The 22,811-nt window shown below is 32.5% G+C and overlaps 2 protein-coding genes and 1 long non-coding RNA gene across 8 annotated transcripts; 2 read left to right on the top strand and 1 right to left on the bottom strand.

Moving 5' to 3' along the window:
- Positions 1-6,312: 6,312 nt before the first annotated feature.
- LOC139867002 (amino acid permease 6-like) lies at positions 6,313-11,537 on the top strand. The gene is made up of 7 exons (XM_071855310.1): positions 6,313-6,453; positions 6,590-6,823; positions 6,922-7,015; positions 7,304-7,518; positions 7,604-7,746; positions 10,519-10,746; positions 10,839-11,537. The coding sequence occupies exons 1-7, from the start codon at positions 6,351-6,353 to the stop codon at positions 11,265-11,267; spliced, it is 1,446 nt and encodes a 481-aa protein (XP_071711411.1). The 5' UTR covers positions 6,313-6,350; the 3' UTR covers positions 11,268-11,537.
- Positions 11,538-11,607: 70 nt separating this feature from the next.
- Positions 11,608-15,995, bottom strand: LOC139866548 (RNA-binding KH domain-containing protein RCF3-like). 2 transcript variants are annotated; one of them, XM_071854810.1, is made up of 8 exons: positions 15,861-15,995; positions 14,309-15,002; positions 13,810-14,202; positions 13,468-13,716; positions 13,080-13,391; positions 12,900-12,982; positions 12,693-12,804; positions 11,608-12,058 (listed from the first exon to the last, which is right to left on the bottom strand). In XM_071854810.1, exons 2-8 carry the CDS (start codon positions 14,981-14,983, stop codon positions 11,915-11,917), a joined length of 1,968 nt encoding a protein of 655 aa, XP_071710911.1. In that variant the 5' UTR covers positions 14,984-15,002; positions 15,861-15,995; the 3' UTR covers positions 11,608-11,914. The 2 variants fall into 2 exon arrangements, with proteins under 2 accessions (XP_071710911.1, XP_071710910.1); XM_071854809.1 differs by having other exon boundaries at positions 13,801-14,202.
- A 1,487-nt stretch (positions 15,996-17,482) lies between these two features.
- Positions 17,483-20,457, top strand: LOC139866695 (uncharacterized). 5 transcript variants are annotated; one of them, XR_011765537.1, is made up of 4 exons: positions 17,997-18,275; positions 18,726-19,439; positions 19,514-19,831; positions 19,965-20,457. It is a non-coding gene; the product is annotated as an uncharacterized lncRNA (long non-coding RNA). The 5 variants fall into 5 exon arrangements; XR_011765540.1 differs by having other exon boundaries at positions 18,726-19,250; positions 19,332-19,831; XR_011765539.1 differs by having other exon boundaries at positions 18,726-19,083; positions 19,161-19,831.
- The last annotated feature ends 2,354 nt before the right edge of the window (positions 20,458-22,811 follow it).

Consider the following 22,811-nt stretch of genomic DNA (forward strand, 5'->3'; position numbering starts at 1 on the left):
CAGAGGAATTCGTCACTCTCCGTAACAATGGAGACAATGTTAGCATCTTTGGAGCCATTTACCGAATTAGCTCCACCTGAACAATTAACCCTTACATGCCCAGTCTTCCCGCACCTCCAGCATACCAGATTCCTTCCGGAGTTTCTCTTCCGCCTATCCAAACACAACAGTACCGTACTTTCTGATGACGAGACTCCGTTACCTTCCAGCCTTTTCTTCTCGGATAGGAGCTTGCTAGTGACATCTTCTGTGATGACCCGTCCTAATCCACCTGGACGAATACATCAACATCTGGTCCCATTGCGAGGTTTTGACCTCTATGTGATACGTTTTGTAACATTGCATTCGTTTGAGAAGGTATTTCATACATGAATATATAAATTCCAGGTTTTTAACATCTGATGATTACTACGTATAGACAATCACCATTTAAATGGTTTACAATAATACATCTGTTGACAATACAGTCAAAATAAGGTACATGGTAATGGTTTGGTGAATGAAAGTTTCTTGTATATAGCATGTATGACTCCAAGCACATATCTTGTATCACGTATAAGCAAACAGCGGAAGACTTCTAGAAACCTGAGAATAAACATGCTTCAAGTGTCAACACAAAGGTTGGTGAGTTCATAGTTTTAATATTACACATAATCCGTATATCAGTGTGGATTACAAAAGTTTAGTTGTTTCATTCAAAACGTTTATCAATATGTTTTAACATTTCAAATCATCTGTATGTAAAGGTTGATCACAAGATCTCAGTTGTTTTATTCAAAACGTTTATCAATAGGTTTTACATAAAAAAGGTGGACCACAAGATTTCAGTTGTTTCATCCGAAACATTTATCAATAGGTTTTACGTAAAAGGTGGACCACAAGATTTCAGTTGTTTCATCCGAAACGTTTATCAATAGGTTTTACATAAAAGGTGGACCACAAGATTTCAGTTGTTTCATCCGAAACGTTTATCAATAGGTTTTACATAAAAGGTGGACCACAAGATTTCAGTTGTTTCATCCGAAACGTTTATCAATCGGTTCTACAAAATTGAGCACCCTGGTAACCAAGCCTTAACGTTTATAATAAGTACCCCTCGTTTAACATGCAACCAACATGTACAATACACGCAATCCAACGTGTACTAACTTCAAATAGCGTACGTCTGTTTTATAGTTCAGGCTAGAGTTTCTTTCTATACCTGGAACAGACGGGGATGTCAAGCCCTATGGATCCATATACTGTTATTCGTGCCCACCAGTCCATATCCTATGTACTGGCAGCTACTAGTTACTAAAGCTAAGGGATTTTCGGTTCAAACTCAGTCTAGAATTAAGTATGTACTTGTATCCATTGCGTTTAAAATAAATTGTATGTATTCTCAGCTCAAAAATATATATTGCAAAAGCAATTAAAAAGGGAGCAAATGAAACTCACGCATATAATTATTGTAAAACAGTTAATAAAGCATTTGCATGTATTCTCAGCCCCAAAAATGTAAAGAGTAAAGGGGGAGCAAATGAAACTCACACTTTATAATTATTGTAAAACAGTTAATAAAGCATTTGCATGTATTCTCAGCCCCAAAAATGTAAAGAATAAAGGGGATCATATGAAACTCACTGTTTAATATTGATATACAATATTGCAGGAAAGCACGTAGACGCATCGGAGATGATAAACACGAGGTTTGATTCACAAAAATACCCCCGAACATTACCCATAATTTCCTTGGTAATAACCCATATTTTCCTTAGCTCTAGCTCGCTCGAAAATTCGTTTTGAAAATTACTTGGACAGCACTCCGTCGTAATATTTTATGTACATAATTATTTTTGTATCGCAAAAATAATAACACTAATAATAAAAATAATAAGATTAATAATAATCTTATTAATAATAATAATAATAATAATAATTTAAATAATTTAAATAATACGGAGTAAAATTAAATTAAATCAGAAGTAGAAATGGTCGAGCTTTTATAGTGTGGCCTGATTTCTCCTTCTATGCGATCGCATGGTTTCATGGGCATATGGCCATGCGATCTCATGGCCAACTGTCACCAGCCTGGTTCGTTTGTTTTTATCTTTGTCGACATAATATAAATATTAATATATAATTTATATAATTTATATAATTAATTATATATTATATTAAATTCACGTGCATAGTTGACTTGTAATTTTTGTTCCGATATGTCGTACGTCGTCACTCGACTTATGTCCCGGTTCCGGTTTCTCGAACGCATTTTCGAACGCTTAGAAAACTTGCATTTTACATTTCGTGACTCGTACCTTTGTCAAAATATAGTCTTAAATCATCCATATACTATACCACTGTAGCAAAGTCATTTTTTACTGTAGCAATTCAATGTAGCAAATAGTGATTTTCAAAAACACTGTAGCATTTTGGGTACTGTAGCAATTTGAAAATGTTACTATCGTTTACTAAATAACTTGAAATTATATATATGTATATATCTTTTTAATATACATAAATCAGTTTTTAAATACACATTGGAAGTTATTTATAAATAAATTTTAATAATAAATATTTCAACTTATCATATATATTCAAATAAATATTTAAACCAAAAAGTTTAATGTACGGTATCAAATAATTAATACATTGTTACCTTTTCAAGTTATAGTATATATGTATCTATTTACATATAATTGTTTGCAAATCGTCGAAAACAACCGAAGAGTATTTAAATATATAAAAGTAGTTCAAAAATTTTGAGATTCAGTTTTACAGACTTTGCTTATCGTGTCGAAAATGTTAATCATACAAAGATTAAGTTTAAATTTGGTCAGAAATTTTCGGGTCATCACATCTTCAAACTTCAGAGTTTTCTTCCCATACATCAAAATAGGTTTCATGTGTTCGTAAGACGATGACAAAGATAATATTAACCTCAAAGCTTTATCTTCATCATCCACTTTAACTCCAATAGCTTCAAGTTCCGAAACAATACCATTCAAAATGCTCAGATGATCTGAAATCTTTGAACCCCCATCCATACGCAGAGTATGAAATTGTTCTTTAAGACACAACCGATTTGAGATGCCCTTGCCCTGGTACAACTGCTCTAGTTTAACCCAAAGCTCCTTTGCCGTTGATAACCCGTGCACATTTGCAAGCACGTTCTTTGCAAGACACAAACGAATCGCAGTTGCCGCCCTCAAATCCATATCATCTCATTCTTCTTCATCGAACTTCTTGTTAGAATCACTGCCGGGAACAAGGGTGGGTTTACCCTTCAAAGCCTTGTGTAAACCGGACTGAATCAACACATCCTTGACTTGAACCTGCCACAAGCCAAAATTGATCCTCCCATCAAATTTCTCTACATCAAACCTCATCGGACTGAACTTCGACATCGTATCCGTATCCTATAAACAACACTTTCTCTGATTTTGCTCACGTTTCGAATAGCCAAAAGATGTAGCAGGTAGCCAGGACTCTTTAAATTGAAAATCCACAACTCGCCACTAACAAATCCAACTATTACTACGAATCAGAAAAAATATTGTCTAACCAGATACCCTATACGATCAATAGAACTCGTTTCTGATGTGGACGATCCACTCCCGTGGCAACCACAGAGCATACTCCGACTCCTATAACCGAGACCCCCGTCAAAACCTGATGCTCCGATACCAGTTGTTGGAAAATTACGGTCTCACTAATTCCCACCACCCAGCCCAACAATAATAGTAAAGAAATAAAAACAATACACAACACAAGATTTAACGTGGAAACTCCAAAACAGGAGAAAAACCACCGACCTCCAAAGAGAGAAATACACTATATCACAAATTGTTACAATGATATAGACGATTCTCTTAAGCCAACTACACTCTCCAAAATATTTAACTAATACAACTTTCAAACAAGGGTAAGAAAGAAAGAAATAATCAAATACTTAAAGTGTATTGATTGGTGCAAATTGGAATGAAGACTTAGCCCTCCTTTTATAACCAAGTCACCTACCTCCAACTTTCTCCTCCCACCTATGTAAGATAACATCTTTCACAAAGTAATCATATCAATTTTTCTATAAAAAAATAAAACCAACATGTAATTGACGCATAATTGTTGTGTCTCTCTTGATTTCGTAAGGAGTGTCTTGTAATGGCCTTGATTACTCGCATCTTGTAAGAGTATAGCTCTTAAAACTATTACTCCGTATTAGACAGAGTCTTATTATATAAATAAAGAGAGTAAATAGTTGATTGAATTAATAAGTTCTACAAAATGTTTTTTTTTTTTTTTGAAAGGCAAGCTTGCATCAGTCCGGACCGAAGCCTAGTCATCATTTGCACACACACGCGCGCTTTCGGGCAGGAAACCCGAACCACACTCTGAGGATCCGACCCTTTAACCATCCCGAGGGGCAGGCGGGCCGGATCTTAGTCCCGGAGCGGGTCGGTAAAACCTTCCCTTTGGGCCACCTTCAAGGAATATATTTCAATTCCTAGAGCGGGTGACGAGGCTCGAACCCGAGACCTCTAGCCCTGCGAGTACACAAGTGTAACCGCGGTACCATTAAAGCAATGCTTCGTTGGTAGTTCTACAAAATGTTACTACTAATAGTTTAAAAAAATCGACTTAAATTATAATAGGACTCGTATTTTAATTGCACATTTTTTAAATTTGAAAAGATTTAATATTTTACTCTTATATATTATTAATTTAATTCATCATTATTACAAAAATCTTATACTCCATCAGTATCTAAGTTATTTTTCGTTTTGAATTTCGAAAATGTATTATTTTCAAGTTTAACTTTAATCTTATTCCTGTATATACAATATAATACTTAATAAAAGTTTTATCAATGGAAAAATATTTAAATTTCAATTTGTTCATATAATTTTATTTATAATATAACACAAGAAAAAATAGTTTATGCTATAGTTGAAATAGGAAAGCTTTCAAATGTCAAGACAATCAATTTTACGACGTAAAGTATATTAAGGAACATAAAAATAAAAAAAATAAAAAAAAATAAAAAAACTCAACTTTAGATCTAGTATACTAATACTAATTACCCCTATATACTAATATGCATGAAATCGTAGTTTCAGTTTTACCCGAATGTCATTTTGAGTTTGCGTTTGCATGGAAGAAATCGTAGTTTCAGTTTTACCCGAATGTCTTTTTGAGTTTGCGTTCACACTACACCCGGCCCCTCAAATTCAGCTTCATATACACAACGACCCCCAACTTTCCAATTTTTCAAGGGTAAAAAGCGTAAATATATAATTTTAAAAAAACAAAAGAAAATGATTCCACCCGTATTTTTAACGGGCCATATCTTCTCGCTCGGTCCGAGTTAAATTTTTGCGAGACCACCGTTCAACTCGAAAAAATCAGAAGGCCACAACGGGACTAACTATGCGCGAAACGGACATCGTTAAAAAAACACTAAATAACGGGCCCTATATTCTCGCTCGGTGCGAGCTAAATTTTTCCGTGACCACCGTTCAACTCGATATTATTTTACGAACACAACGCGACTAACTATACGCAAAACGAACATCGTCAAAAAAACACTAAATATTTCGAGCTATATTTCATACATATGCGTACACGTCCAACAAACAACCCAACCTACTAGATATATTAGGTACCAAACAACGTATATCCAAATATGACCGCGCGTTGAATACAACCGCAGCAACGCGCGGTCGAATTTTTTCTAGTATATACTAATGGGGACCAAAAATTTAGTCGTTTTGGCCCCATTCCCACCCAATTTTGGGTAAAAACGACAACATGGGGAAAAAGAGGGGAAAAAACCAAACACCCCCTCACACTATTTCAAACTTCTTAAATTCGGTCCACCTATTAGGGGTATAAAATGAAACTTATTATTTTAATTAAAAATCTTAATCAAACTTCACCCGTATTTTTAACGGGACATATTTTTACGCTCGCCTCGCGTTAAATTTTTTCGAACCCACCGTTCAACTCAAAAAAATCTTGCGAGCACAACAGGACTAACTATACGCGAAACGGACACTTCTAAAAAAACGCTAAATACCTCGGATATATTCAATACATATACACACCTATACGATAACGCTCCGTTAACTATGAATACGTAACCCGAAAGGCCCCGCGGCATCGCGCGGGCCCATTTTACTAGTATTAATACTAATAATTATGATAATTTAAATGTTGACTTTCTTTGAAAACAAAGACTTAAATCCATTTAATGCCTTGTTGACACTTATACCCTTTTTGCCTTGCAATTCTATAAATACCTTCCAAAGTGTACTTTCATCAAACCATTTCTCAACTCCCAACTCCTAACTCCAAAATCACCTCACAATATCATGGACCATCAACTCCATAACACCACCACACCCTCAACCCTCCATATCACCAACGACCCGACCCAAAAGAACCTCGATGATGACGGTCGGGAAAAACGAACCGGTAACCTTTTTAATATGTTTTCTTATAAAAAACAGAAAACTTAATTACATCAATTTTCATTACTTTTTCAATTTCACATATATAATTTCTATTTTTATCTTTTTTAAAATAATGTGACCAAATGTTTGTTTAATAGGTACTTGGGTCACGGCAAGTGCCCACATTATCACTGCTGTGATCGGGTCGGGTGTATTGTCTCTTGCATGGGCCATAGCTCAATTGGGTTGGATCGCGGGCCCATCCGTTCTCATCACATTCTCTTTCATCACTTATTTCACCTCGACCTTACTAGCCGATGCGTACCGTGCACCCGACCCTGTTACCGGCAAGCGTAACTACACCTATATGGATGTGGTTCAAGCCAGTTTAGGTACACAATATATCTAATACTAGTAATGTTATGTTTTTTACATGATCTTTTTAAGGTAACTTTATATTTATATTCAGGGTAAATTTGTCTTTTAACAGGAGGAAGAAAGGTGCAATTATGTGGGATAGCTCAGTATGTGAATCTTGTTGGTGTTACCATTGGATACACAATTACTGCTTCTATTAGCATAGTGTAAGTAAATATTTTTAAAATATTTAATTAAAACTTTTTGAGCAAATTCATATTCATACATGTAGCATAAATTGCTTTGAAAAAATCTATAAGTTATTTTTTTTAGAAACTTTTATTAATTACCATATGTCTATTTTCTCCTAACCGTTACTAATTTTCTATGTAACATATTACGAAACTATTATTATTATAATATTTAATATTAAATAATGTATATGTGATATTCTATATTTTTGTTAAGCATTTTATTATATTTAATTTCTTTCATTTTGTGGATTAAATTTGTAGGGCTGTGAAAAAATCGAATTGTTTTCATGACAAAGGGCATGAAGCACATTGTTCACCATCGACTTATCCATATATGATTCTGTTTGCGATTATTCAAATAGTGTTAAGTCAAATACCTAATTTTCATAAACTATCATGGCTATCGATATTAGCCGCTGTGATGTCCTTTGCTTACTCTCTTATTGGACTTGGTCTGTCCATAGCTAAAGTTGCAGGTTAATACTTTTTTATTCGTGTCATTTAGTTACTGTTAACCGACGTTTAATTATCAACTGAAAGACACATTGTTATTTATTATAGGAAGTGTTCATGTAAAAACAACAATAACGGGTACCGAAGTTGGAAAAGATGTATCAGAAATGGATAAAGTGTGGCATACATTTCAAGCAATTGGAGACATTGCTTTTGCTTATGCCTTTTCAACTGTTTTAATTGAAATTCAGGTATTTTATCTATTATACTTTTTGTTGTCATTTTCTTTTATAGAATTCGGAACGTATATATTAATAGGATATAAGTGTGATGACTCATTATGTCAAAAATGAGGAAGATACTACACACAAGCAACAATATATTACACGTGTCAAAGTGATACTCCGTATGTTTTTAAATAATATAAAAAACCTTGCTCGTATCAGTTATAATCAATTAATAATTAATTAATAATAATAATAATAATAATAATAATAATAATAATAATAATAATAATAATAATAATAATAATAATAATAATAATAATAATAATAATAAATACCATATATATACATGTTATATAATCAATATTTACTAAATTCGTGAGCTTTTCTGTTCTTTCTAAATTTGTCCATGTTACTTTATTAATGCAAATATAACTTTAAATGTAATCTAAATTGATAAAGTTGATAATTATTAATCATGTATCTAAAAGGTCGGTTAGTTAATATAAAAAACTAATTATAAACTAGTAATATTGTACATTCAATATCCTGGAGAACGGGATAATTTTTCACCTAAAAACTATTATATTATTTTTTTAAATGATAATTCACACACCCACCTAATACTAACACAAATATATATCGCATCGCGAAATGTCCTAAGCAGCGAACCCTGTGTCTCTAAGTTGTAAAGGTGATCACGATACTGCGAAGCCATTGGCTATTTGGTAAAAACTATTATATTATATTATATTTGATATTTTAACTCAAAATTCAATAAATTGATTAAGAAAATTTTCATCTTACATTTACGCATAAATAATAAATTACGTAGTAATAATAATAATATTAATAATAATAATAATAATACATAAATACTCTGTATTTTAATTGATACTCGTATAATATAATAAAAATAATAATTATCGATCAATATCAATATCAATATCAATATCAATATCAATATCAATAATCAATAATTCAATAATAATGCGAACATGAGAGGTTATATATAGGACAGTGACATCAGTCTTCATGATCATATTGATCTTAATTGACACCTGTTACGATGCCTCTGTCTGTGTTCCTCGTATCCAAATGTCATCTTTTAAGTTACAAAAAAGGTCCAAAAGTATCTGTGTATGTCAAAATCAGTCCAAAAGGTTAAAATAATGTCAGCATCATCCACAAATCACATTTCCATGTGGCACGTACACTTCCTCCCACCACAAAGGCACAAAGGCACAAATCACTAATGCTCTAGACCAAACCTTTTCTTGTGTGTTCATTGTTTCATACGTAACTAACGACACACGGTTAATGATTAGAATTCATGCAAAGAGCCAAAGATAGATGCTTATTTCGTGTTATGTGCGCTTTCTTGCTTAATATTAGTAACACAAACGAACAAAAACCACGCGTTATGATATACTAAATGTAATTTGAGATATGCATGATTTATGAAACATTATAAAGCTGATACACGTATAGGTATAATAAGACCAAATTATGTCATTTTCAAAGAGAGACTTGTAAGATGTATAATGTAAAAATAAGGGTAAGATTCTTTGTGGACCATTAATTCATGGACCTAAAATGCTAATGCTTATAGGCCATCAATTGTGTTTAATTTGGATTTTTCAAAGAAGTTGGTAAGGGGAAGGGAGGGTAGGGTTTGGGTGGTTTGAAAAGCCAACCTTTTTGGAAAATGATAATATCAATATTCTGTTTTACTACCTTTTACTGTAGTAAAACATCAGCCAACTTCTTGTTTTTTTCTTTATAAAGTCCATGTTACATTTGTACAAGTTTTAACTAAAGATAACTTATTTTTGATGTTATTCCTCATAATCAACATATTATAGAAACATGGAACATTGGTTTGGTTTTAGTTTCATAACCTAGTTAATCAACCGATTATCGTCTATCGATGTGTGTTTATAGTTCATCTTCGGATTGATGGTTGTCATTTTTTTCGAAAGAAAATTTTTGCCGGAGAAGACTATTTTTTGTAGGCATTGAAACTTTTGTAATTATAATTTCTTTATATAGAAATTTGGTGGATATAACTTGTTACATGGTTTCTAAAACTAATGTGAATTTTTTATTGAAATCAATATCAAATGATTTTGATGTAACACTATATCTCAATAAGTTAACGTTGGTTCAGGTTTTGTCACACCTCGTAGGGGTCAATTTAATTTTAAAATGGTATCCCCTGAATGCAAGTTTGAAACGTAAACCATGAAAGGATTATCTCTTTAATTCATTTTTTTTTTTAAGAAAAAAAGGATCTTCAAAAAAGACTGCCTTTTCTTAAAAGATTTTTCTTATAGTATTTGTTTGCTTGTTTAGTAGTATCAAAATCAAAAAACCCATTAAAGCTTTAATCACTTTCTCCAAACAATATAGACACCTTCTAGTAAAACAATAAAGCATGCTTACTTTTTTGTTCTGTATTTTAAAGAAAATAATAATTATTATGTGTGTTGTACTTAAAATCTTGTGAAGTATTTTCGGTTGCATATGATGTGTTTCATTACATGGCCCCTTCGCTTTTGGCCTTTTATGTATTGTGCATTTTGATATAAAGGCTTTTTGGGTATAATATTTAGTTTGGTCACACATAGATATATGTCTTGTGCATCTTTTAAAAAAATTGTCAAAAACTTACAACATACACTTAATTATCAGATGTAATATTAATTTAATTAATGGACCATTGTAAATGTGTTATAAGACTGAATATATTATATTAGGTATATACCTTAATATTTATAAATTATATTACCAATACAGGACACACTGAAATCATATCCACCAGAAAACAAGATGATGAAAAGAGCATCACTAACTGGAGTTTCAACAACTACTTTGTTCTACATGCTTTGTGGATGCCTCGGTTACGCAGCATTCGGTAACGACGCACCAGGAAACTTCTTGACGGGCTTCGGTTTCTACGAACCTTTTTGGCTCATCGACATTGCAAATATCTGCATTGCTATCCACCTTATTGGTGCATATCAGGTACAACTTATATAGTATGCAACATTTAACTGTTTTTTTTTAACAATACAAATTTTTTTAGTTAGTCCTAAAAGTAGTAATTAAAAATTTAGGTCTTTTGTCAACCAATATTCGGATTTGTTGAGAAGAAATGTAATCAACGATGGCCGGAGAGCAAGTTTATAACGAGCGACCATGCAGTTAAAGTACCGTTTTGTGGAGAGCTTTCGTTTAACATGTTTAGGTTGGTGTGGAGGACATTGTATGTGATGATGACTGCATTAATAGCTATGATTTTTCCGTTTTTCAATAGCTTTTTAGGGTTGATTGGAGCGGGTTCATTTTACCCTTTGACGGTTTATTTCCCTATAGAGATGTATATCGCTAGGGCTAAGATACAAAAGTTTTCGTCCGCATGGGTGTGGCTAAAGATCTTGAGTTGGGCTTGCTTGGTGGTGTCGTTGGTCGCGGCTGCTGGATCTGTACAAGGATTGATTAGTGATCTGAGGAAGTATAAGCCTTTTATGACACCTGAAGAATAGATATAGATATAGATATAGATATAGATATCCTAATTATAAAATAATAAAATAAAATATATAATATGAAGAGTAGTAGAATTTATGGTTGTTTTGGTAGGCAGTTTGTATGAGGACTTGCTTGGTAAAAATGAGACTGGCAATTTGTTTAAAAGCTTTGTTGTTGCGAGTTTTGACCTATTGTCGTATTCGTTTTTGTTTTGATATGATGATGCAACTATGAAATACTTGTAATGGGTTTGTAATAGCGAAATAAAACATGAAGTTATAACTAGTGACTTGTGAACTTGGACATAGTAATCGATAACATTCGAACAATATTTGCACCATCGAATTTGGCAGCCACATAAAATTTTCAGGACAAGTACTTGTGGAAAGCATAGGCATCAAAGAGTGTCCACAATTTTTATAGATACTAAATACTCCTAATAATTAACAAAACTATATATTTAAAAAGTTTTAGAGCGTATTAAACCTGCTAAACACATAATCGGAAATTATAAATCTTAAATGACTTCAGATCATTGAGATTCTTTAACTAGATATCGAAATATGAAAAAACAACAAAAACATTTTTCAAGTACAAAACCATTCCTCTGAAAATGGACCTCGGGCAGATTGTAGGCGAACAAAAAGATAGAAATAAACAATCAAGAAGCTTCAGTCTCGCTAATCACGAAAGCTTGAATAAGAGACTGTGCAGCAAAGGTCTGCTCGGGTGTGCCGGATATTATGATCAAAGTTTCTTTTGCACCGGGTTTTGGGTCAGTTATGGTTATTTTGGCATCAGATATCTGCAACAATCAAATCATACCACATAAAATATATTTCCTATTAAACCAGCACATGTACATACTCTTCACCAAAATATAGAAAAATATAAAGGGTATTTACTTAAAAAGATATTTTACTTGGAATCAATTGATAATGACCCTAGAATTCTTGTTCATAGGATTAAGTTGTTCTCGTTGATTGAGCCCATGACTAGCGGGTCACAAATGATATTAAATTGTTCTCGTTGTTCATAGTAATAAAATTTTCTCGTTGTTGATGTTACATAACCAATCACGATTTAAGAAAAGTGAAAGGTAATGAACATCGAGTGCCAAAGGACCGGCACTTCGAAATTGTATTTTAATGGAATGTAATGCAGAGCAAACATGACTATTTAAACTACTTTGCAAACGAGAAGTCAATTAGTCAAAGCAAAATCACGCACTATCATCTAAAATCGCATATCTTTGTAGATCAAGCAAAACTTAGAGTTTTCTCAAGTGATAATCCCTTTTGTTAGAAACTTAATTACAGGTCTTATAAATCACGGTAGTTTATGGTAATCTGAATCACGATTATTAACTCAAGCAACAACAAATTCCTACATAATACCAAGCATAGTATATATAGAAAGAAAAAACATGCATGAGATACCTCGCGGATTTGTCTTACACATCCACCATCCTCTCCATATATAATAGGAACAAGGTGACGAGGAACAACCACTTCAACAGTAGTGTTTGTGATTATAGCTTGATGATTACCCCTAAATTAACACAATTAAAATCATTATGCAATAAACATTAATTCAAAAAATTGAAAAAGAATAAATACTATGTCGCGTATAAAAGATGTACACACCCTCCAAATCCACCCATTCTCCTAGGGGGACCTCCACCGAACTCGGGAAAGCCGGGCCCACCATGACCACCACCTTCAATACCCTGCAATAAAATTGCATCGGTTGATTTTATTTAAATACACAAAATACAAAATAAAACTGAAAATATTCAGAGACATAGAAATGAAATAAAGAGGTACTTGAGGATCCCATGGTGCGGGAGGTGGGAATCTTTCAGGCATAGGGTGGTGGAAATCGGGTCGATCGTGGTGCATAAATGGAGGTCGGTCATCATGAGGATGAAACCCGCCATGTGGAGGTGGACCCACATCAAACCGGTTAAAAGAAGGATATCTTCCTGGTGGTGGTGAAACGTCCCTTCTTCCCAAAAATGGAGGAAATGGTGGGCCATGATCTTGAAAACCAGGAAATGCGTCACGAAAGTAATGATTCCGCAAACACGTGCTTATTTGCATAAGAGCCTCACGAACTGCATCAAAGTCACCATTTATCTGTGCATTAAAGAAATATAATAAATAATTTAGTCAAGCAGATATTTAAAAAGTCAAAACTAAAAATTAGCCATACCTGAACCACTTCTTCATTTTCGGCAGCATACTGAGGAGTTTGATCTTTTCCTAATATACGAATATAAGCGCCAGTTGACTTTCTCATTTCAGATATAACCGAACCACCCTTTCCCAAAATACATCCAATCTGATGTGCTGATACTATGACTTTTGCAGTCCCCGTTTTACTCTCAGGTGCAGCCCTAAATATCCTAGTCTGCACACGAAGAACCGCATCTTGGGGAGCACATATACGTTCATCTGGATGCTGCATTATTAAATTGATTTTAATTTTATTACCTTTTTCAAGTAAATAGAATATAGAAAATGCATAAAAAAGAAGATAGGTTACTGTTAATACCGCTGGTCCAGATATGATAATGATACGGTCATCTGATTCAGGCATTTTTTCAAGGACTCGAATGTCACATCCAGTTTCGTGCTTAAGTGCCTTCACAATAGTTCCCCCTTTTCCAATTACACCTCCCACCTTTTCATCAGGGCATATCAAACGGTATGTTAGCATATCGGTGAAAGGACCAAAACGCCCACCAAAACCACCACTTCCCCCGTCACGGGACCCACCAGGTAACGGTCCTCCATGAGAAGGAAAAGATGGATATGGATCTTGCCTCGAATGAGACATCCCGCTTTTATTAACAGATGACAATTCATTATCGTTAGGTGAATTATTTAAAAGCTGTTGTGAAACAGACTCAAGCGCTTTTTGAACAGCATTCACTTCCCCAGTAATCTACATCACGGGGGGAAAAATTAGTGAAACAAATTAAAAAAATAATAAACAAAAAAAATCCACTTGATATCTCATTTAAGAAAACTAGACCAATAAATGAATATACCTGAACCAACTCATCGGAAGACGATGCGCACACGGGAAGTTTTTCTTTACCAAGAATCTGAACATGGGCCCCACTTTCAGAACTCAATTGTTTGACAACATCGTTAGTTAACAAGCCCGCTTGAGAAGAAGATAAAAGCAGTCTTATTGTAAATATTGTAGTATCTTTGTTACGATCTTCAGCCCCACCGCTAATTTCCGTCATTCTTTCGAACACGAGCATCAGAGCCTTCTGCAAAAAAGAAGCAACCTTTTCCAACTGCAAATCTTCTTCTTCTTTAACAGACTCGTACTTTTCAGCATCTTGATTCTCTTTACTTTCTTTATTATCTTCGATTTCTTTAGGTTCTTCATCAACATCTTTGATTTGATCATTGGATAATGCATTGTCATTCCCTGATACTGCAATTACAATTACTCGCTCATCGCAACCAAGCATAGTTTCTTCAACCATAACCTTTGCACCAGATTCTTTGCATATTTCTGATATCTTATTTCCTTCTTTTCCTATAACATTTTCGAGTTTAGAATCGGGACAAAGAACTCGAAAGACAACGCTTCCTGGAGTGATTTTGAATGTTGTATGTTGTGATGACTTCAGCAACTTCCCTTTACCGTTAGGCTCTGAACCACTCTCGTCATGTGGCCTCTTAGAAGGCGTTAATTGAAATGACATGTTAAAAAACTATCAAAACCTGAAAAAAACGAGATACTCAAAACAAGTTTGATAGAAGGTCTTTCTAAAACAGAAAGTAAAGCGCGATCAATATATCTTTTCTATAGTGCATAACTTAAATATAAAAGGCATTTCAAGGTACACATAATTAATTAGAGTGAAATAGTTTACATTTCGATGGTGGACATATATCCCAACATGGTAAACATATTCACAATAACAATACGATATTTATGACTTTTCAATAACAAATCATATTAATAAATAAAGTAAACCTTTAGTCCACAAAGATGGTATAGAGATCCATTCACGTCGAAAACAAACAAAAAGAGGCCTTAGTAACTGAAGTATTTCTTTACGGTCGGTAAGTAAATTTTTTTTTTTAAGTAAGGTAGGAGATCACACACTGATAATAATTATTACAAACTGCTACATAAAACCACTGCACTGATTGTATATTCACTCTTCCACGCACAAAACGAGTATAAAATACATTGCATATTAGCTCATACATTGCAAATTAGCTCATACATTGCATATTAGTTCATAGTTGTATAGTAACATGTCAACAAAATGGACTGATTTTCAAAACACAATCTCTAAGCAATTCGAATGGCCGACCATATAAACACGAAATTAATTATCTTATCGTGTATCATTACTGTTGAATAAAAACCCTAACTGGAAACATTCAGCAGTAAAATTGAATTAATAAGATTACAAAAGATTAGGAAAACCTAATTTCAAACATATGTACTAAAATTAACCATATAACCAGTAACAATTTGAAAAAAGTATGTATCTTTGCTAAAAACTGATAATAAATACAAATAAAGGGGGAAACCTACAACGATTGAGTGCTAGGGTTTAAAGATACCTATTTGGAGAGGAAGAGAAGGAAGAGTGATTGAAAGGAATGCGATCAGAATTCGGAATTTTTATCAGCATGCGACGGAAGAGTAGGGTTTAAGCGGTGGCGATACGGTGGCGTGACGCAGTTCTGTACAACGGCAGCGGTGAAAGTGATGAATGAGGGAGGGAAAGCATTTGGTGTATTCTACTACTCTGTATGAGTCACGTGCAAGTCATGAGCAAATAATTGATAATTAATAATAAAAATATTAATATAATAATAAAAATTAATTAATATTAATAATTTAATATTTACTAATAATAATAATAAGGGAGATGATTATCACACACCAATAATTGATTCATACACACAAACATACTATTATACCCTTACTTTATAATTATGGAGGTTCAACTACCTAGATAAATTTATGGATATAATTGTAAATTTTGTGCAAAATGGTGTGTATGGATCAATCCTTGGTGTGTGAGAATCACCTTCCTAATAATAATAATAATAATAATAATAATAATAGAATAAAAGAAAATATATTATATAATTGTTTCTAGGATTTTTTGAAGTCATTAACGTTGATAAAATATAAACTATCATAATATATAATTGTTATTTACAATTACAATAAATATTACTTTAAAACGTTAACATTTATGATTGCCATTATAGAAATCCTTATTTGTTTGGAAATACAATTTTTAAAATTACCTACTTACTACAAAAGTTTATTATAAATTGTCATGTATTATACACATGTATAATATTTTACTACTATAATAATATAATTATCTATCTATCTATATCTATATTTATATTCTATATTCTATATCTATATCTATATCTATATCTATATCTATATCTATATCTATATCTATCTATATCTATATTATATACGTAGTATAATAATATAGTCAAATTTAGCTAATCATCATCTAAAAGCTTGACATGGCAAAATAAGGACCATTACAATAATAAAGTCAACTTTTGCTAATCTATTTTTAAAAATTTAAAATAGAGAAAAAGTAACCATTAGATTAAAAGGGAACTTTCAATATTAACTATTATATTATGTGATCACTTAACAATTGTCTCTCTCCTCAATTTCAATTATTGAGTGACACTAATACCCTTATCAAATGCACATTTCTATCAAAAACGAGGTTGTAAAAGTCGCGAGTCGGTGACGCATCGGTCGAGACTTAAAAAGGACGCGTCGGCCGAGTGCCCGAGTCGGGGACGCATCGGTCGTTGACCAACGTTGACTTTATTGATAATTTCTTAAATATATATTTATATTTATATATATATATAAAATAGTTGATTATGTACCTCAAATTTTTTAAATAAGAGGTTAAATTTAAATACAATCAAACTTCAAACTCAATTAATGTTACAGAGTACATAATCAGTAAGAACACAGAGAAAAGAACGGTCAAAAAATGAAAACAAACACTAATTTTAAAAATATATCACATCTTGACGAAAATTTGACTGATTTTGACTGTTTTTACCAATTTTTACTGTCTTTGACAGACTTTGAATGAAATTTTAATTTTTACCTTTTGAGTCGTTTTCAGAAAAACCGAACAGAGAACAAAAACATACGGGTTTTTACTCTTTACTCTTCCCCATTATAACAAAATCACAACCACCAATTGCAGACTCTTAAGGATTCTTACGATAATTGAGTTCATGAATCAATAATAGTTTTAATCTTCTTCCAAATTCAAAGTATTGATGTATAAATCTTTCAGTCGACGATTAAAGGTAAGTTTATATACATTCTTTTAAACCCTAATTATAATTTTTGTAGTTACATGTAACACAATCAGAATAAAAACCCTTATTTTATTTGTTGGGTTAACAGGTGTTTGTGGCTAATCATCTATCTAGATGAATTCAATCAGATGCAAGTAAGGTTCATAGTTTATCATGGGTTATATTAGGATTCGCTAATTATATCATATTCTTCATTGATCGATTTCATATATCCAAATCTGTAAGTAACGTTCCGTTAGTAATTTATGTTTTCTTGTGAATTTCAATTTCAATTATCAGGGTTCTTAATTCCGATGTTCATAACAACTATGTTAGTACATTTAAATTGTTTTTTTTTTTTTTTTTTTTTTTTTGTATTTTAAAAAATTAAGGTTCTTAATTAAGATGAACACGAATAGAAATTTGGAATGACTTCTTTCCGTTTTATCTGTTCCTTACATCTAATCGGTACCAAACTTTGTTTCTTGTGGTTTTAGTAGTTGCTCATTTTGGTTTACTGAGTGGCATCATCAAGTTAATCATGTATCTTTAAGTTTAGTTGATGTAATATGTATCAGTCTGTTGTTGCAGTTATGGTGATTTGTTAGAGGCACACAAGTTGTTTGAGGTAAACTGACATAATCATATTAACGCAAGCTGTTTGAGGTAAAAGATCTCCTATTTCAATTATCACTTCCCTATCCATACTCATAGCTGTCACTGAAAAATAAATTGGAAATCAAGGCAATCAATTACACAACTCCATTTAAACATCGCGTTATGATTGCATCAAAGTTAAGTTTTTATATACATGCTCCATATATTTCTATTTCTGTTTCTTCATACTTATCCATATGTCAGATTTTAGGTTTTTAACAACCTCCATCACATCAGGTGGCATAATTGTATATATGAAAACAATCAATGAACTTCTTTATGTAGAAATGAATAATTAGGGTTCTTAGGTATGTTCTTCAAATCAGATGCAATTCGATAAATTTCGGTTGCTTAAAATTTTTGTTTATTATTAACTATCAGGTTGTGTCTCTGTATAAGTTTTTGTTATGTATATGCTGAGTATCATCCAATAACTTCTAAAGTTATTCAATGATGCAGGGTTTTGAGAAGTGATATTGAGAATGTATTTAGGAGGAAATACGAAAAAGAGTAATCCGCAAATTGTCTTTAGAATTTGATATTTGTAAATCAGATTTGCATCAAGTTGTCAGAGGGAATGAATTGTGGTAGAGGGAATGAATTGTGGTATCTATGTAGAAAAGAATAATTAACGTTCTTAGGTGTGTTCATCCAATCAAATACAATTTGATAATGGATTATTTACGCATATGAAGACACTACATTGAATAATTGTTTGTTAAGTGTATTACTACTGTTTTTTATTTGTGAATATGACACAATGAGATCGAAAGAGTTACTATGGATTAAATACTATACTTTGTTACTACTTCGTAAGGTATGTTCTTGATGTACTATTTAATTTTTATCAAACTGAGGTATCTAATAATTCCTGATATTCTTTTCTAATCATAGAATGTCCAGGTGTGGTTGAAGCTACAAATGAAGTTGAAATAGATGAGGAAGCGTTGAGATTGTTATTGAGCATCTCTATGTTTATTTTAGGTCGGAGTAATTAAGACTATTGCTCGTATTATTTTATTTAAAACTATATATTTTTGTGAGTTATTTTGTGAATTGGTTCAGTTCTGCAGTTGGTATGATGCCCTTGAGCCTTTAGAGACGCATCTAAAAGCTCATTTGTCGATATTTCAAAGTGCTCTGACTAGAGATAAGGACTTGGCGAGATCTAAGGTGTCGTAATTGTAACATAATGCATATATAGTCTATCGCAGTTTCAATTACTGACAGTTGATTTTATTTCACAGTATGTTGCAATGTATCTTACGGATATTTAGGATCATGGGAGTAAGGAAAATCTTCATGAGGTCAATTGCAATAGATTTGAATCTATATATGTTCATATATCATGTTTTTGTATGTGATTTGTTGTGCTTTGAATTGAGCTTAGATGGAACGAAGTTTTGTCTATTTATTTGCATTCAAGCACACTAAGACAAGTAACAAGTCTGATTTTTCATAGTTTCTGATGAGGATATAGAAAACGCTGATGCTTTTAATGATGCAGTTGAAGGACTATTTGATTCTGCGTGTGCATTATGCGATAATGGTGGCCTCCTTCTCTGGTATGAATCTAATTTCTTTGTACTATGACTTAATTTCTTGCATTAACATTTGAAATAGTGTATTGGTAATCAATTTTTTTGGTGTTCACACTATATAAGTATTTACTTCGTGTTACTTCTCCAAATATGGCAGTTGTGAAGGAAAATGTAAACAATCATTTCATCCAACTATAGAATTGGGAGCTCAAATTTACTGCGAAGCTCTTGGTTTTGAAAATGAAGCTCAAGATGAGCTATGAAATTATATGTAATGTATTTTACGTCTTCATTCTTACCGTATTCATTAGTTATTGAATTATCTGTGTAGGCAATTACTACTTTTATTTGCGATAATTGTACATACCAAAGACGTCAATTTTTTTGTTTGTGGAATGTTGTGCTCCTCCGTTATGTCTTCTGCTTCGGAGGTACCGTGACAAACCCGTATCATATGCATGTTTTTGTCAGGACTCAGATTTATGTTTGTTGGTGTGAGCTGTGATGTACAACATTTTGAACTAAGTAGTTCACAAACCTCCAATTAAGGGTGTTCATTAAACGTTTGTCCAAATGGATTCAATGTTAAGAATTTTTGAGATTTAGGAGTGAAAAACTTGATATCAGGGCTCATTCTAAACCTGGGTGATCTTGAGATAATTTTTTCCTTTAAGTGTATCATACAAAACTGTTGTAGATATACGTTTCTATGCATATAAATTACAAATACGGGGAAATTTAGACCCATATTACCTCTTTCCTTCTATAGTTGTATTTATATTTGTTGTTTGACTTTTTCCCATCTTACCCATTATAGAGTAAACATATCGGATCTACTTTCTAATAGTGAATGAATCGAAATTGTCTCCTCTTGAATATCATTTAGGGTTTGAATATCACTTGGGGTGTGCTTGGTTACTATTTTACGTTGATAATTATTATGAAAATCATGGTAAACACAAGAAAAATACTGAGCATTTAATTCCGTAATTTGAAGATATTGATTGTTTACAGGCTCTCATGAACTACGATTCATATCTTACCCAAAAACAAAAAATTAAAACAAAAAATAATTTTGTGGTAGAGCTTAATATGCATACAGATAGCACTTATATCAAATGAAATCTAACAAAAGGCAATACAACATTACATACATACTTTTTATGTGCATATGGAATTTTACCATCTTTCATATATATATTTTGATTTAAAATCAATATGTCAAGTAGAGTATATAGAAATAAAGGAGGAGGAGAATTTTTAATTATTTTGAGATGATGTTTACGTCATAATTTTATGTAGTTAATATTAAGACGACCTCCTATCTTAACTTCTTTCTTTCACATTAACAGCACATCATCACAAAAAACTTTAACATTTTGTAACTAAACTGTCTTAATCTTAAGCTAAATATTAACCACAATTATACTCTAAAGCTAAATATTAACCACAGTTATACTCTAAAATATAATATGTACCATTAATAAACATAAGGTACAAGTTAAAAGAAGATGTGGTCCCACCTTACTTGCACCAAAGCCTCGCCAGCCCCTTGGCTAACGGATCACTTAAGACCATGGTAACTATCCTGGTCAAATGGTCCAAGTACTCACAAATCATTAAGTACAGAACAATTCGCATGTTGTATTTCTAACTATAGTTTTAAAACTCTTAACATCTTTTGACACTTTGCAGGCTGATCATCAGTGTATAAATATTTTGACAAAGGTTCAAGAACTGGTCACAACTAAACAATTCACATAAATCATCAATGTCAATTAATGAGTACTATAAGATACTAGAAGTAATAAACTATGTTCGTAAAAATACACCACAAACATGAAATGTCGTTTTTGTTTCTTTACTATTCACCTTATATTCATACTTGTCACGGATTCATTAAACCTTTGTATTCTACTTCGTGTTACTTAATTGTTTTATCTACCGTACAAGTTATTCTATAATATTATGAATTACTCCATATAACACAACAATTATCTTTTTTTTCACTTGCCAATGATTATTCATTCCAATACATCTTTATACCTCTCGAAATATGTTTAATGAGCGTTTATTTTAAAATTCCGCGAAATCGCGGGTTATAAACTAGTAATGCCATATAATACTGTGGTTGCTTTATGAAACTAAAACATTCTTTCTTTAATCCTTTAATCGAAATATATAACTATGTGTTAGAATTTTAACTTTTTAAGAGTCAAGTTCAAGCTCTACTATATTAAGTCATATAACTTGCATCTATATGTGAATGCAACTATATAACTAGGACACGTGTGTAGGTGGTTAAATCGCCTTCAGGTGATGCGAATATTGTCGTTCGAAAAAAAATAAATATATATAGTACTCCGTAATATGTAAGTGCAGGGCCCGACTCATAGAGGGTGCAACATGTGCACCCGCACAGGGCCCAATAAATCTTGGGGCCCAATATTTTCTATTATATAGACACAAATTACTTAGCCCACGAGAAATCTTGAGAGTCAACTACTTACCCCACGAGCAATCTTGCCAAGGGAGTCAGACACAGCTTAACTTTAGATTAGAATTTAACCAATGCCCTATGAATTTATAGTGTATCTTTTCTACCAAACCCATCGATGTGAGATGAAAAAACAATTCAACTAACAGATTGTTTCTTTTACATGTGGATATATATAAAATCTTAAATAGTCAAATTTCTTGAATAATATTTTGAAACAATTTTCATAGGGTGAGTCCTTCTATATCATTCTTCGAGGCTTCCTTCTATATCATTCTTCAAGTGACTCGTCCTTCAATGAAATATTGGTCTAGCGATTTCATCATTTGTCTAAATTCATTTTTTATTTTTGTAGCATATAGATAAACAAAAAGAAAAGCTCAGCCTCATTATCTTGTATTGATATTGGCATAACAATTGTCGTTAACTTTTACTCTGACTACGCGGAATGAGTTTATTAACCTATTGTTCTTGAGAGTCTTAAAGCGACCTACTAAGGGCCTTTTT

This window comes from Rutidosis leptorrhynchoides, chromosome 9 (assembly GCF_046630445.1).
Source record: "Rutidosis leptorrhynchoides isolate AG116_Rl617_1_P2 chromosome 9, CSIRO_AGI_Rlap_v1, whole genome shotgun sequence".
Lineage (NCBI taxonomy): Eukaryota > Viridiplantae > Streptophyta > Magnoliopsida > Asterales > Asteraceae > Rutidosis > Rutidosis leptorrhynchoides.